The sequence below is a fragment of the Podarcis melisellensis genome (genome assembly GCF_964234715.1).
Source record: "Podarcis melisellensis genome assembly, chromosome: 1".
Lineage (NCBI taxonomy): Eukaryota > Metazoa > Chordata > Lepidosauria > Squamata > Lacertidae > Podarcis > Podarcis melisellensis.
In genome coordinates, this window is record NC_138528.1 from 80,316,355 (window position 1) to 80,332,890 (window position 16,536).

The 16,536-nt window shown below is 42.4% G+C and overlaps 1 protein-coding gene across 1 annotated transcript in view; it reads right to left on the reverse strand.

Moving 5' to 3' along the window:
• COL18A1 (collagen type XVIII alpha 1 chain) overlaps positions 1-16,536 on the reverse strand; it is an 81,686-nt gene that overhangs the window by 50,370 nt on the left and 14,780 nt on the right. The window contains exon 2 of the mRNA XM_081930383.1: positions 7,336-7,880. Within this exon, the coding sequence (XP_081786509.1) occupies positions 7,336-7,880 (545 nt within the window). The remainder of the gene's footprint in view (positions 1-7,335; positions 7,881-16,536) is intronic.

Here is a 16,536-nt window from a genome sequence, read left to right on the forward strand (position 1 = left end):
TCCACATGATACATCTTGCTGCTGGTTTGCTTTGAACTATCACCCCCCCCCCAAATCTTTGCAGCCTGAAAAGCAAACCAGCAGCAAGATGTATCATGTGGAGTGGTACAGAGTTTTTGTCTGTCTGTCTGTCTGTCTGTCTGTCTGTCACACACACACACACGGGGGGGGGGGAGTGTAATGTCTAGTGTGGCAACCCAATACCTGAACGCTACAATGTTCACACCTGCCTTACTTGCCTCAGATACATTCCAAAGGCTTCATCGTGTTTTGCAGTGCTGATCAGGAGCAGCTGTGGGCATGTAACATCCTAACCACTTAGGTCCTGGGCACAGATGCAGATCTTAAGGAGTTAAGAATGGACTAAAAGACAGTTTCATTCCTTTATGGTCTAGTTTATAAAAGCAGTTTTAACAACTTTGTTGCATCATTTTTGACAGATGGAGAATTACTACAGAAAGAAAGAAAGAAAGAAAGAAAGAAAGAAAGAAAGAAAGAAAGAAAGAAAGAAAGAAAGAAAGAAAGAAAGAAAGAAAGAAAGACAGACTTCTGGAAGGAACGTTTAGAGGAGAAATGTGAACCTTTTCTGTCCCCACCACATACTGTTACAGTGAAGCTGATGCCCCCATTCACCCAGCTCACATTTGTCAGAATCCAAAGCAAACCTAAATATTTTAAATACGTGGGGAGACACTAGCTTTCCCCCTTAAACAAATATGTGACGTGTAGCCTAACTGATGCCCATAACTGAGTTTGAGCTAAAGCGACACTTCAAATCAGGCTGATGGGTACCACTAATAACTACATTGCAGTGTGCCCACTGGTTCCTTGCTTGAGTTGAACCTTTGCTCTGCAGGCAAAGAGGTGATGACTTGTTCCTATGCAGCCCTATAATGTGATTCATATTTTGTGATTCATCAGCCTGTTAGACAGACAAAGGGGTGGCTTTTAGGCAATGTCAGTTCTCCAGAGCCAAGGGGTGGGGTGAGGGATGCTTCTTCTTCTCCAGGCACAATTAAAAAAAGATCATCTGTTAGATGAAACTTTACAGTGGATTCATTCCATCTGAGTTTACAATTTGGAAGGAAGCTGAGAGCACAGCGTGACCATCAGCCAACAAGCTGCCCCTTAAATCTAACGGAACATTCCTGCTCCAGCCTGCTGACTGAGCCAATTTAATGGGGGTCACTGACAAAAGAGGAGGACAAGATAAAGTTTTTACCCAAAGTTCTATGTGTGCAGCTGCCCCTTCAAAGCTATTCTGCAGTAGACTCTCAAAGGTTTTTTCATAGCACAGAGAGCATGCAAACAGGAGTGGTCTCCCTGCCATTTCCCATCTTCCATGCTTGCAAAAGCCAACCAACTCCCTCATTTGCAGGAAAACAGCCTGTCCCGTAACTCAAAAGCATATTTCAGTAAACTGTTACAAATGCACGCACCCACACACATTCTCTGCTTTAATTTGTGCAGATCACCTTTGCTTCCCTCAGCCTCCCTGGTGGCTACTGAAATTGCTTACATAGAGATTGCTTTCAACAAAAATTATGAACATTTAGGAATAGCTCAGATCAGCAGATTCCATCCTAACTTCTGAGAATTGAAGCAAACCAAGGCTTTTGGTGAACAGCAGACTGATCGGTCTTACATCAGCTAAGAACCAATGACACATGTTCCTTTCTTTCCTGTTTACATGCAGCAATGGTTTTAATGAGGCATGTGTGGTAAAAAAATCAGTTGCAAAGAAATATTGCTAAAAGCTCCAGGTATCTCCACTACTGACTCTTCGCCAGTGATGGATCAGAGGACTTACAATGCTGAATCTTTCTATTCTCCTGACTCGATGGCTCTAGATGATGGATAGCCAAGGTGGTACCAATTTGTGGTACAGCAGTGCTTTAATTTGGTCTCAGGAAACCTGAAATCAAATCTCAGCTCAGAGAGCCTTTAGAAAGGAGCAATCTTTGAAGATCCATTTGATGCAATGGCTCGATTCAATCAAACATCCAAAGTGTGATCTGGAGGATACGTTGAGGTATAGTGGATGCCACTGTGGTCTAGGGGGTGTTAGAGGAGGGGTGGTACCTCTGATGGGGGACATGATGTCATTCTTCTGGGGTAGTTTGTCCACCTTTGGTCCCCACCTTGCACCCAGTTCTCACCTGCGGCTCCTAGAAAATGTCAGCATGCAACAGCAGGCATACCTGGGAATCAGATTCAACTGGCTGGATAAACTACATGAGGGTAGCTGTGGGGTCTCAAACTCTTGGTGAGTTTGGGATTTCCACCCCAGCAAACTGAGTGGATGAGACCAATAATGGGTCCAACAGTCATAGTATAGATTCTGATGTTGAATACAGTAGATGGGCAGAATTGAAGGAGGCAGTCAACCACTCTTCTCACTTAGCTCATATTTATCATTGGGGAGCCAACAGCAGCACTGCCTTTTCTTGATCATGCATGAAACAAGAACTATAAAGCACCAGCATTCTAAAACGGTCTTACATTTAAAGACTGCCACTAACCCTTTCTCCTTGCCTTTTTGATAGATACCAATTTGACACAGCCACAACTCTGACTCCCTCCCTTCCTTTCCCATACGTGTATTACGCTCCTGCCAGGTAGAAGCGAACATTTCTATGCACAGTGAGATCTTCACCTGGGAGACTGCCAGGCCTTTATGTTCAAGTGCAGGATTTACGTACCTCACCTCACTGTAAATACACTACACAATACATCATCACCTCATGCTCTTGGGGCAAGAGAGTAGAAACAGGAGGCAGGCAAGGACAGGTCAGAGGCTTCAAGTAGCTGCACGACCAAAAGTGGGGAGAACAGACAAACAAGGTGCTCTTATTCTTAAGAGAGAGCAGTTAAGGACAGGACAGCCTTCTGTGAAGAAATCAGGAAAACAATTTATTGTGATCTCTTATAAATCTTCCCACTGCTCATCATTCTTCATTTTGAGGGTGAAGAGAACAAGGAAGGTGCTGGCAGAAACAAGGTGCAGCAGTTATTATGGAGTACATGGGCCGGCTTTGGGTTTCTCATAATCTTTTGCAAGGGGGAAATATTCACAAGCCCCCTTTGATTACCTTTTTGGTATGCTATTCACTGTCTCCCTGAAACTGGTCCTTTCCTTGATATGCAGCACTGGCTAACAAAACAACCTCAAACAAACCATCACATGCTTGTTCCAGAAGCAATTCCAGACACGCCATAATATTATAGGCAGCACAATGTTATCACATTCAGTTCTGCAGGAATGTCATAAAAGCTTTCCGATGATGTTATGTAGCCAAATCAAAATGAAGGCAATGTTTCTTGACCTCACTTCTTAGCAGGTAAAGTATGTTCACCCTGCTTTGCAACTCCTATAAAAACTTGTAACAAGAAAAAGAAAGAGGTGCATTTTATGGGAGAATGGGGCTAAAGGTGGGTTTTTTTGGGAAACATACCCTGCCATTTCAAGTCAGCACTAGGCCAAGGGTGTTTTAAAATGTATACCGACGTCCAAGTTCCCAATTTTTCTTTTAAACATCTGGATTTCAGAGCCTATGTATGGTTATGTTTTCCTGACTAGGATTTAAAGTTTCTTTCTATGCCAAATCCTTGGTCTCAAGAACAGAGAGTGATCAATATTAATTCCCTTATTTTTCCCACTCTAAAGGAGGAAAATGCTGCATGTGTTTATAAGCTGTAGAATCTTCTCGACAATCTTTCATCCATTAGCTTTGTTAGGATGCTACTATTTGTTTGCATTCCTGAAGATAATCCACACTTCCTTAGCATTTATTTAGTCTTTGCAACTACTGTATACATCCAAAGCACAACAAATTCTTTCCTAAAAGTTCAATCCAAAGCATATATGCCCTGTCTGCACGTGATGCTAAATGATGTTTTAGTGGTATGAAGACAAGCCACAGTGAACCTTAAGCTCATGTGCACCTCCATACACATCCTCCAGTGTGGCGGTGAAGATGAGATTGGAAGCTTCCAATTCCATTTTAGGTTAACCATAGTTTAACATTCCATCCAAATCCTAAACTGCAATTCATCTTAACTATCATTGTGAAACTTAACTATCAGTGAAAACAAACTAGCTTCATAAACTGTGATCCGAAGTTGACTTGTGGTAGGTCAACCCACAATTCAGTGTGATGGCATTGAATATTCCAGTTCACATTGGCTCAATCCAGATATAATGACAAACCATGGTTTAACTTTAGCAACAAGCCTGCATGAGCCACAGGCTCACATTACCTGCTTCACTGGGGGGGGGGGGGTGTAAAAACTTCTATGAACATAGAACAAGCTATGTCTAAACTCAAGGAACTGAGGCTCATTCTAACTGGCATCTCACTGGCATCCTGCATAAACTAGTATGAACTCCATGTAGTATTGACTGTGCCCTTCAACAATGTTGGATGATATGGTATCACCCACCGCATCAGTGCATCAACATAAACATATTACCCTGTAACACACAACACACCAATGTGAGGGCATTTCAGGTAGAAATAGAAGCTAAACTATTTCTGATGGAGGGTACCAGTCATACCTGAACCAAGTAAAGAGCGCAGCTGAACCAAAGCATCTCTTATGGAATTAAAGAAACCCTTAACTTTCCAAATGTAGAGTGCTTAAATGAGGCTACACATGCCTTCTGCTGTACCCCAAGTGAAGTGGCAATATCTGTCTTTGTGTACTGCGGATTCCCTATATAAGCCTTCACTGGTGTGTGTGGGTATGTGTGTGGGTGTGTGGGTGTGAATGATGACCACACCCTTTTGCCTCAAATGATTTCGTCTCCCTCCAAGCTAAAAGGGGCTCCATTCTCCACACATCCAGAAGAGAAAAGATGGCATGGGAACCTAGGTAGCACCTAACTGGGAAAGAGTCCCTGAGATAAATTTTGTACATTATATAGAGTTGGAATTGTTGCTTTTGAAAGGTAGGTGCACAAAGACTCGAGGTGGGGGGATAAATAAACCACATATTTTGAAACTCTTGATTTACACCAGATCCACAGTACTCCAAACAACCTCTTCAGAAAGATTTCTAAACGGATAAACATTCACTGGCACAGCTCTAAAGTAAAACTAGTCATCTTTTAAAACACGCAAAAACCTGTGTACACTCACGGGGTCAAGCCTATTTTTGTATTTTCCATCCAAACCCTGTTGCAGGCCATGGATGACTCTAATTCTCTTCTTGACCCAAGACAAGGTTACCCTTAGACTTATTACATGGAATATTTCCCCATCTGGAGTCTGATTTAACGCTCACAGGCAGGATGCCTGGGACAGGGAGGGTAACGAGTTGTGTTCTAATGGGTCTGTTTTGCAGATGGTGCAAAATAAAAGTTTCCTCTCGATTTTGTTCTTTGAAACAAACCAGAGTTGACACATATTTTCGAAAATCATACTTGCTGGCATTTACTGCTCCCTTGCTCTTTCCAGTAAATAAATTAGTCTCCCATTTAGTCTCCTCAAGTGTTTTTGTACTGTACTGTAAGAGGAGTCTTGCTGGATCAGACCAACGGCCCATCTAGTTCAGCATTTTGTTCCCACAATGGCCATCTCGATGCAAGCAGGACCTGGGTGCAATAGCATTCTCCCCACTTGTGAATGGTATTCAGAGGCTTACTGCTTCCCCACAGGGAGGACAGAACATACGTAACCATCATGGCTACTAGCCATTGATAGCCTCATCCTCCATGGATTCATATAATCCTCTTCTAAAGTCATCCAAGTTGGTGGCTGCTACTACTTCTCATGGGAACAAATTCCACAGTTTACCGATGTGCTATGTAAGAACATGTAAGAACTTCTAGTTCAGTCACCTGCAGCTACTGTTTAACATTCCTTCTGCATTCTGGTAGCAGCAGACTAAAGAAAGTATCTGTTGTGTGTATCCCATATGAATATCCACATCTGTTACTGAGTGGGCAGGGAAAACTGCTCCCCAAGGCAATCTGTGCTGAAAAGCAGCAAAAGCAGCATTTATCACGTTTTCAAATCAGTTGTCAACAAGGCTTGGGTAGAAATACCCCATGCTTTTGTCTGCAGACATCAGCTGTAGAAAATTCTGGCCACCCTCCTCCTCCACCACCACCCGCAAAAGAAGAATGCAGCAATGGATTTGATCTCAGTGGGGAGGGCCAAGTACGAATCACAGGGGTCACTAGACTGACAAATTAAGCCAGTGTCTGGAAATGAACTTGATGGTGAAAAATGTTAATTACTTCCCCTTTGTTTTTCACTCTGGATGATACACTGGAATGATTATTCAGATTCGTTTTTAAAGCTCTTCACAAAGTTAACAAAATAATCTCTTTCCGCAAAAAGAGGGACAGACTTCAAAAGATAGACGAAGTTGCCGCTGTCACTTATAAGTACTGGCTATAATCACGTCTTATATTCCTCATCAGATTCTTCACAATGGCAATTCATTGGGCTGGTGTGGTTGTTTTTTTAAAAAAAGAAACATCAAAATATCTTTCAGTGTTCATTGATAGATGTACATAATGAGCATACGCACCAAAGTAAAATGGGTACAGGCAAAAAAAGATTTAAAGAACACAAAAATCAAAATTTCTACAAACTAACCTACATTCTGCAGATGAAAAATCCAGGAAATCATATTCAGTAACATTACACTACTGAGCTAACTTTGGTCTACTGAGGCTGCCAAACATGGGAACTAGACAACCATCTGTCAGCTGCACAAAACACACATAGATACAGACAGTTCTGCATAAAATGAGATAATGATCAGGCATGCTAAATTTGATCTATATATAAGGAAACATACACAGGTTAAGAACCTCTAGTTAGACTCGAGGCTCTTTTCCATGCTCTGGTGAGGTCCTTGGTGCATAAATAAGAGAATGGGCAAATTCTCATCCCAAAATATACAGATGCTTCTATAAAAAGCAGTAAGTGATCCCACAACAGATCAATGCCCAGCAGATGTCTGGTAGGCTTGCAAATTAATAATTCACAGGGGGAAAACTCACTATTCTTGGATCTCTGAATTGCCATCTCCTTACTGGGCCTCTTTTCTCACTAGTGAAAGGCAAATGCAGATGGAAAATTGGAAGATGAGGCAGCCTGAGTACAAGAGCAAGGAGAAAGCTCCTTGACAGAAACTTTGGGTAAGCCAACCAGATGTCAACGGATTTTTATTTTTATTTTGCTTGTTCCCACTTCCTTGGTCTACTGAATCACACAAGGCCAAATTATGTATTTCAACACTCTCTGTACACTGTGAACTCACATCAGCCTGTGACCATTTTCACTGAAAATAATACCTTGGTGTAAGGTCCATGCTCACCTGGTATTTATCGGGATCCGCTCCTCCAGCTTGTGCCACAAAAAGCCCTGAGCCATCTTCCAGCTCCATCTCATCAGGCGAGCGTTCAAAACGGACCCGCTCAAACTCCTCACAGTCTACGTAGAGAACGACTTCCTCATCCTCCACACTGATGGCAAAGCGAGTCCACTGATTGACTAGGGAAGGCACTGTGAATGCAGCAGCGGCATAGGAGTTCTGAGAGCCAGGCTCCGTATAATAGAAGATGATCTGCTGTTTTCCATCTTTCACCTCTGATAGCTTCACGCCAACATAAATGATTGACTGGGAGGCATCCGTGATAGCAAAAAGGACCCCTGCCTTGTCTGTGGTGGGCTGCACATGGAACAAGAGCGAGAAGTCTCTGTAAAAAGGGCTGGGGAGGTGGTAACGTGCCACTTGTCCAGTGTTGGCATCCAGTCCAAACACATAGCCAGGGCTGTTGTCTGGGCCATACACTTTGGTTATCTGGTCTGGTGGGGGATCTCCAATCAGCTCCAAGAGGCCAACTTCTGTGCTGAAGTTTTCTGGTGAAGGGGGGGAAAAGGCATTTCAGAAATAAGCAAGACAGTGTTGTTCAGTACAGTATGGATACATTAATATAGGAGAGCCTTCCAACTATCAGTGATGTGGCTCAAATCCACATTGAAAGGCAGAAAACTGTGGACTGGACCCAACTAAAGAGTCCCACTAGTATAGGGCCCTCTAGCTGCACAATGAAAATTTCTCGCCCGCCCCCTGTGCCCTCCCTAAATCTGTTCCAAAGGGTTGAAAGGAAACCTATATGAGATTTAGGAGGTCCACAGGGAGATGGGGGGGAGGGGAGAGTTGCACTGTGCACCCAAAACTGTATACATTGGCAGAACTGTTTAGTTGGATAACTCCCTATCTCTCAAAAAAATCCTGGAGAGGCAAGTTTGCAGTATGCAGCACACATCACAGTGCAGGTAAGAGTGAACACCTAATAAACATATTTTAGGATCAAGCCTATTCTCTTGACTGTAATTTGTTTTAAATGCTTTTAGTACTTTATTTTTAAATTGTTGTAACCCACCCAGAGACGTCATGGTGAAGGGTTGGAAAGAAATCTAAACCGCCGCCAACTATCTTCAAGGCAGCTTATGCCTCCAGTTGCAAAGCTGAACTAAGGAGCCATCACACTTACACTTAGCAGCAATAAACAATTCACTAGAATGAGTCAACAATGGTGAGCTTAGTACCATAACTCAACAACTTAAGTCTCTGATCCTGAATATTTTCAAGGAATAAAATACTGTATGCTCACAACATTCTGCTTCCATGTACTTCAAGAGTGTCGGGCTTCAAGTACCTATCTGAGATATTAATTTCAAAAGACACTTTTATGCACACACACAAGAATGGCCTAAACAGATATGCTCATTAAATGCTATATATGCAGAAAGCCATGTATGCCATGCTTTACTGCATGGAAAACCTGCCATCTTGATGTGGTAGTATGGCTGTATTGTTTTTTGAAACATAAAACCATTCAATAAAAATTATTTTTTAAAAAGAAAAAAGAAAACCTGCCATCTTGAGCGAACCAGCTCTATTTTCCTTCTTGGTTTACTTCATGTTCCAAGAACTCAGAACGGCTGTTCAATTTATCACCACTCCAAAAAAAAAAAAAACCAGCAGCCCGAACAAACTAAACACAGTTCAACGATTTGGTTTTTATTAGGGAAGCTTTCACTAGATGAATAAAGTTGCCTCTGTAATGCTTTGGGGAAGAATTTGCCCTATGACGAATTCCATGATTATTATAGCTTCATAAAAAATTTTTTTTGTGAAATTTCAAATGGAAGCCTATGGGCAAGCTTTAAAAATGTAGAGTGGTTAATATGAGTTTTGACCTCCATCCAGGGGGGTACCTAGTGGTTGGCTAGGTTGGCCCCTGCTATGGGTGGGTACAAAAATCGTTAAGAAAGACAAAGAGAGCCAATGATTGCCTAGGGGGCAAGGGATGGCAGGGGGGCCAAGGGCACAAGAGAGCCTAGGTACGTCTCTGCCTCCATCCTATGCTGTCTTTTGGATTGTGCGGAGAACATTTTACTAATCAGATTACAGTAGCACAACAGCACAGATGCATTAGTTTAGCTGATCTGTTTTAGTTACCCTGAGAGGTTGCCTATGGCATTAATATAACAAAGCACAATGGAACAATTAGAAAAGCTGGGTGACTAGGATTACAATAATGAATAACAATTGTACATTCTTATTAGAAATAATAGCTGCTGTGATGCACGCAGGCATCAACAGAAATCAAAGAAAATGTGTGTGTTTTCTTTAGAACTTTTTCCACTCATACGTTATTACACTCAAATCAATCAGCTAAAGGTCATAAGGTTAATTGTTTAGCATTTCTTCAAACAGGTGACAGCTCTACAAAAAGTGTGTGGTATTGGCAATTTTGAATGGTGAATGTTCACTTAAATGCCAGGATAAGCCCAGCAATAAACGTAGAACCAGGAATGGCCCCCAACTTCTGTGTTTACTGCAGAAATGCATGTCCATTTACACACATATACCATTCACAACTGATAGTACATTTTGTTGTAGCATATTCTATAACAAATTAAATGTGAATCTGCCCTGACATTCTCTTGACCAAAGGCTCACAAAAACCTGGAGCCAGCAATGCCTTGGAAAAAGCAAATTTAAGAAGTCATCTGAACAGCCCCTCTGTTCTTCCTCTTTCTAGGCAGCTATTTACATTTCAATTAGATTACTGGTTCTTAAATACATAATAAGCCACCCAACCCATGACACGATCCTTTTCTTCAATGCAATTCAGATAATACAACCAGTGTATGGACAGTCTACAGGCCATTCCCTGGCATTTTTGTGACAGCATGGGCCGGAAGACACAAAGGGCATGGCTCATTATGAGAGATAATGCAAATCATGAATGCAAGTAGCTTAGTATGTTGAGAATAAAGGGATTACTTTAAATCATTTTAGTAAAATACAAAATTATTAGCATGAGTTGTGCCATGGGCCTATGTGTTTATCAGTCACCCACGTGCTTTTGCTCTCACTCACTTCCAACCAAGGCCAACACTACATATTTATGACAAACTCCCTCATGGTAATGCTGAGACGAGGGGAGAGAAATTGCAGGGGGAAATGCGTAACTGGGTGGGATTTGTAACCCTTCTCCCACCTGCCAGTACTGACTTCTGTAGGCTGCTTACCCTTGATGGACTTTGGGGAAGAGAATAGATCCAGTATTTGTAAGGGAGAATTGGTAGGAAGAATTCAGTACATAATTAAGCAGTCTGTAACACGTGCATTGTCAACTAAATATTTGGCATGTGTCCCCATTCAAGAGAAACAGCTATGACCTAGGCAGCTAGCTCCTGGAGAGCTGACAAAGCAGTGTGACCTAGTTGGAGAAGTTAACTACTACTCTGTGCAGGCTCCCAAACCTCAGCAAAAATAAAGTTTGTTCTACCATGAACTTGGCTCTTAGTGAGTTTCTGCATCCACAGCAGCAGGAGGCAACACACAGCCCTCCTTGTGTTCAGCCCTCTGTTCTCACAGTGGACAACCAGCAGAAAGCTTGAAAGCATGCCATGATCACAAACAGCAAGTGTTATTCGGAGGCATATTGCTTCTGGAGTAGTGCACAGCCACTCCCAATATTGCTTTGGCAAATTCAGGTTTGGAAACCTACATACATACATGTGTCCTTTAAAATGTGTCTGACAGGCTTCAGCCAAAGTTCCAGGGCATAAAATAAAAAATACAATAGCAATGATGAACAGCAGCAGTTAAAAACAACCACACCAAGCAAAATAAAACTCTTTTAGCCCAGTGCCCGCAGGGATTCCTGCGGTAGGAATCTACCAAGAAGGTCCTCCCTCTCTCTGGTCAGCACCCACCTCTCCTCAGATGGTGGTGGTACCCAGAGGACAACCTCTAAAGATGGCAGTGCATGGGCAGATTGATACAGGAACAGCTGTCCCTTAGGATAGCTGGGTCCCATGCTGTATGAGCCTTTAAAGGGGAAGAAGCATGGCACCAGATCGTGCACCAACGAGGCGATCTGAAGCAGGCAGCATGCTCCACAGGGGCTGGGAGATCCTGACCACCATTATGCTGCCGCCACTGCATCTCCACTTCTTTTCTTCCAACTGCCACCCTTCTCTGGCCTCAGTGGCAGCAGCTTCTGACTTGGCTTTGGGTAAGCTGAAGACACAGCCCAAAGTAAAAGCCAAGGCGTGTAGCAGCAACACTCTGCAGAACGCTCCCTTTTCACCAAGACTCTCAGCACAAAGGGGGCATTCCTGCAGAGCGGCTGCATTGCCCCCGGTCTCCTCCCACACTGCTGGGGCACATGCCTGAATTTGGGTTTGGGGGCGGCAGTGCTTCCTGCCAAAAGGTCTCTGTCCACCCCCTGGGAAGCACCTTCATTTTTAATTGACATTGGAAGTAGACTGGGAGCTAGCGAAATTCTTGAAGTACTGGCAATGCCAGTATGCAGCCCGCTGTACTTTAAAATAAATTAGAAGTTTCCTGGCTGTTTCCAAAGATAGTCCCAAACACACCACATTACAGTTTACAGTAGTCAAGGCAACTTAATCCAATCTTGCCCTGAGCAATTGGTTTGAATACTGCACTTCATTTTTCCTTATACTTCCCATGGATTTATATTTTCTTACTGTTGACATTAAGGCTGAAAATTCAAAGTGAAGGGCCTGAAATAACTCTTGAGGGGCCAGCCTTCTTTCCCACTGTAACGACAGTCGTGGCTGCTAGCACTTTGTTTTGAAAACCATGTCATCAAAGGCAAATGTTCAAAATCCTCTCTCAAATTATTTCCTGTTCCATAGGGATAGCATTTTATTGATTTTCAAGGCTTACATGAAACATACCATAACGTCAGCATCTGTTGCTTTCTGGCAGTGGCTGTACAGTAGGGACTAATTAACACCAACAACTGGTTCAGTGCTGTTTTGGTTTGTTTGGCTTAGAGGAAGAAAACGTCTTCCCAAACCACAACTGGAAATCCCTTCAGCAAGTCTCCTGCGGCTCTGAAGACTTGAGTTGGAAAACTCATCCTGAGAATGTGAACTCAGCAAAGCCTGCTTCCCTTCCCACTCCAGCCCCAAGAGGATGGATGCCACTCACTGCCATTTTTATCCACTCGTTAAATGAAGGATGAAGATTCACATAGATACAGCCATTGAGTTTCTAACTATGCAGAGAGACAGCATAGTTGATGGTTACCATCAGGATCAAAAGGGTGGTTATTCGAGAAACTCAAAAATTCAGTGGACAGAATAAGATGGGGCAGTGAATCCTGAGCAATGGGTAATGAAGTCACCAGCGAGATCTGCCTTTCAAATATGCAGATTTGTATGATGATGATAATAATAGTCTTACTTCTGCAATACTTTTCTCTACAAAGTCTTAGGGCTCATCCACATTTAGCTTTTGCCCTACACTTTCTAGTCCACAATTTAAAGCTCTGTGTACAAGCACTTTTTTGTTTGCCCTGGTGCTTTCCCCTTGAAAAGCTGCTCTTGACCACTGAATCAGAGCAAAAGGCAAGCCTTGGAAAACCATCCTGGGCAGCTTCCAGCAAAATATAAAAACTAAAATGAGGTCATTTTCAGTGGCACTCCTGTGACAACTAACATGTGCCTATTGGTACAGATTAATTAACTATAAAAAAAACTTTGGTGAATATGAGGAAAAGAGATTAGCCTTGTACTCCCCACCCAATCCCACTATTTAGCCTTTTGAGGGTGACAAGAATAGCCATCTCCATCACTGATCGCAACCCAACCTCCTGCTCTATGAAGAAAACTAAGAAGTCACTGAAACAAGTAAAACTTTGCTACAGATCTGGTTTCGCACACTGCAATACTTAAACTGCAATTTAATTTCCCTCTAGTTCCACCTGTATAATAATCTTTCCCCCATCTTCATTTTCTGGGAGTTGAAACGAAGCAGCTGTGTTTGCACCAAAACCTTGGAAGAGATCCTAGCACATATAATGTTCTCTTTCACGAAATAGACTTAAGGGCTTTTCACACAATTAAAAAAAGGGGGGAGTTTTGCTTCAAAACATTTGAAGGGGATATGTTTGTTTGCAAACTCCTATAAATAGATAGCTGGGAGTTTCACAAGGTATTTGTTGGCAATGTATTTACAGACATGGGTCTCTCCAAACGTTATGCTGCAAATGCCTCTTTCCTTTTGGTATTGTGTGCAAAGGCTCTCAAACAGATCAGACATCCAAAACCATAGCCACACTCCAGAGTTCACGGCCCTCCTGCTTGGGCTCCAGGGAAAGCTCTTCCCATTAAAGTGCACAGCTGTGAGAGAGAAATCTAGCAAAGCGAACAGACTTGGGCTAGGAGAGGGAAAGGATGAAATATCTATGCAGCTCGGTGCTCTGGACCTAATGCTGACCTTGAGTCACCTCCATATTAGTTTGCTTGTAAAATGAGGTGACACTCAAGTTTTTACAGCAGGAAAGCGCTGCGCTGCTCAAAGACAAACGCAGACCAGTTTCTGATAATATGAATGACAGCACAGCGAGTAGAAAGAAAAATGTGATTCATATCTTTCCCATTACCCACCCACAACATAATTCCCATGTACAAAGCCGCCAGTCATCTTGAATAGAAAACTTTTCCTGGCTGCAGTTTCAGTTGTGGAACACCTGGCCGTAGGAAAGATGACAAATCACAATGGCAATCATTCCCTGGAGTTGGGGAAACAAGTTGCCTTGGCAATAGGATCTGCAAACATCATGACGGCATGGCCTGAGGAGGGTATATTTTAAAGGTATATCTCTATAAAGCAGCCTTCACCCATGCTGATAGGAGTTGTAGTCCAAAACATCTGGAGAGCACCTACTTGGTAAGGCTCCTTTATAGGGAAATAACTGTAGTATCACTATAGAAAAAAAGTGTTTTACAGAAAGCTGTATCTATGAAGTTTTTGGTGTGGCCACTTGCCGCTTTCATTTTTTTAAATTTTTGCCAGAAATTAACCCACCCCACCCCAACAGCCTTCAAAACTGCCATTCCTACATTCTGTTGTTGTTGTTGTTGTTGTTGTTGTTGTTGTTGTTGTTGTTGTTGTTGTTGTTGTTGTTGTATATACCATTCATCAGACTGGGTTGCCCCAGAAATGAATGCCACATAATATTCAGGGGTTCGAAGACCTCCACAACTTCAGATAACCATAAAGGGATACAAAGTAATGCACTAAACTCCAGGAACAGGCAACTCAATAGGAGAACATGTAAGTTTGTGAGAATATTTTGAATTTCTGATGGCCCTTGCCATCAGATTTCAAGGCACCAAGTGACCTGACACCTCAATTTTTTCCAGTTCTGACACAGCTATAGATAAAAAAATTAGCTGTGGCTTGGTAAAATAGGATACATAGGATATAATTGGGATAAATGACCTCTTGACCTCTTTGTAGGGTACATCCAATTTGAATTAATTTCTGTTCAACCACTAGAAGTATACATATCCACTTTCAAATAAACTATACTGAGCCTAAACTTCTATAGTCATTCCTGCACCAGCTGTTTCCCCCAGGATATGTTCAGGAACAGCTGGTGCCATCCACACAGCAGCCTGTCTGGTGTCCTTGATCTGGACTCCAATTCCAGGCTCCAATTTGCTGTGTTTGCCCATAATGTTCCCCACAATGCCCCACAATGCACATGATGTCTGCACCAACCTTTTCTTTGTCCCTTCCCTGCTCCAAAAGGTGAAAATGCTGGTGCAGATACTTCACATGGCAATTGTATTTGTCAAGCTGTATCATTGTTCACTTACTGTCAGTGTTCCCAAATATATAAAGGGTGAAAGAAAGATACCTATCTCCAGTGCAAGGTGACATATGATGTGCATGAACTAGGAAGGTGCAACTGACCTCAGTTCCCTGGCGCATGTTCAGTGAGTGTCTGGAGATGCATGCTTCCCTTTCATAGAGTGTCATGCTTGCTGCAGTACGTGCATGAATCTGGTTTGTTTCAAACTCACCATAGTTAAGATTATCTGCAGTTTAGGCTGTGGACAGCACTCTAAATTGCAACACACTAAACTCCATCTAAAATGGAATTGGATGCTTGCTCAGAGCCACAATGAATGAGGAGAGAGGTGGGAAAGAGAGTCTAAGTCCAGGATGAAACTAAGCTCATTTTCCTAACAACAACAAAAAACATTCTAGCTATTATGTCCAAATGCTGCCATAAAGAAAAGGCAATCTTTAATGTACAACCCTATACACCAAGGGCAGCCAATATGGTGTCCTTCATAAGTTGCTGGACTCCAACTGCCACTAGCCCTAGCCAGCATGGCCATTGGGGCAATGACGATGAGATGAGCCCTGTTGGATCAGACCAAAGGCCCATCTAGTCCAGCATCCCATTCCCACAGTGGCCAACCAGATGCTTATGTGAGCCTGAGCACAACAGCACTCTCCCAAGGCATAGTATTGCACTATTAGTTTCATGAGAAAATGTTTGAAACTGATGAACGCAGTTGCACTGAGCCCAACACCCACCATATTCTCTTGCAACCCCCTCCCTGCATTGCAAATTCTCTTCCTCTACTCCATGGGAAAGCCTCCTAGATCGACATTCCATGCCTCCCAACGCCACTGCACATTTGTACGTTTTGAATGGAAATGGAAATAATTACAAACAAAAGTACATTGAGTTTTCTCTCAAGGCATGCTGGAGTTTTCATATCCAGAAATTATTCTCTTACCAGCCCCAGCAGAACATCTGGCTATGTTCACGACCTGACCCTCACAGCAAATTCTTATTTTTCTGGCATTGTTTTACAGCTCTTCTCAATCACCCACACAGTGGGTGAGATTTTTTCCTAACACATGTCATTTCTTCAAGTTAGAGCCAACAGTGTAATAACCTCTTTCTCTATACAAAAAAAAAGGTTGAAACTCAAAATGCTGTCTTAAAAATTCAAGCTTTCAATTACATACAGTATACCAAAAACTGAAAAACTCTTTAAAAAAGAAGAAGAAGTAAAAGTGCAGCAAAAATTGTTACAATTCAAAGATAAAGAGTGTGTAGGCAAAGGGTGGATTAAGAAGTCGAGGTGTGGGGTGGAGAGATGAATAAATCCAAAAGAACAAACATATAAACTGAAAACATCCTCAAAA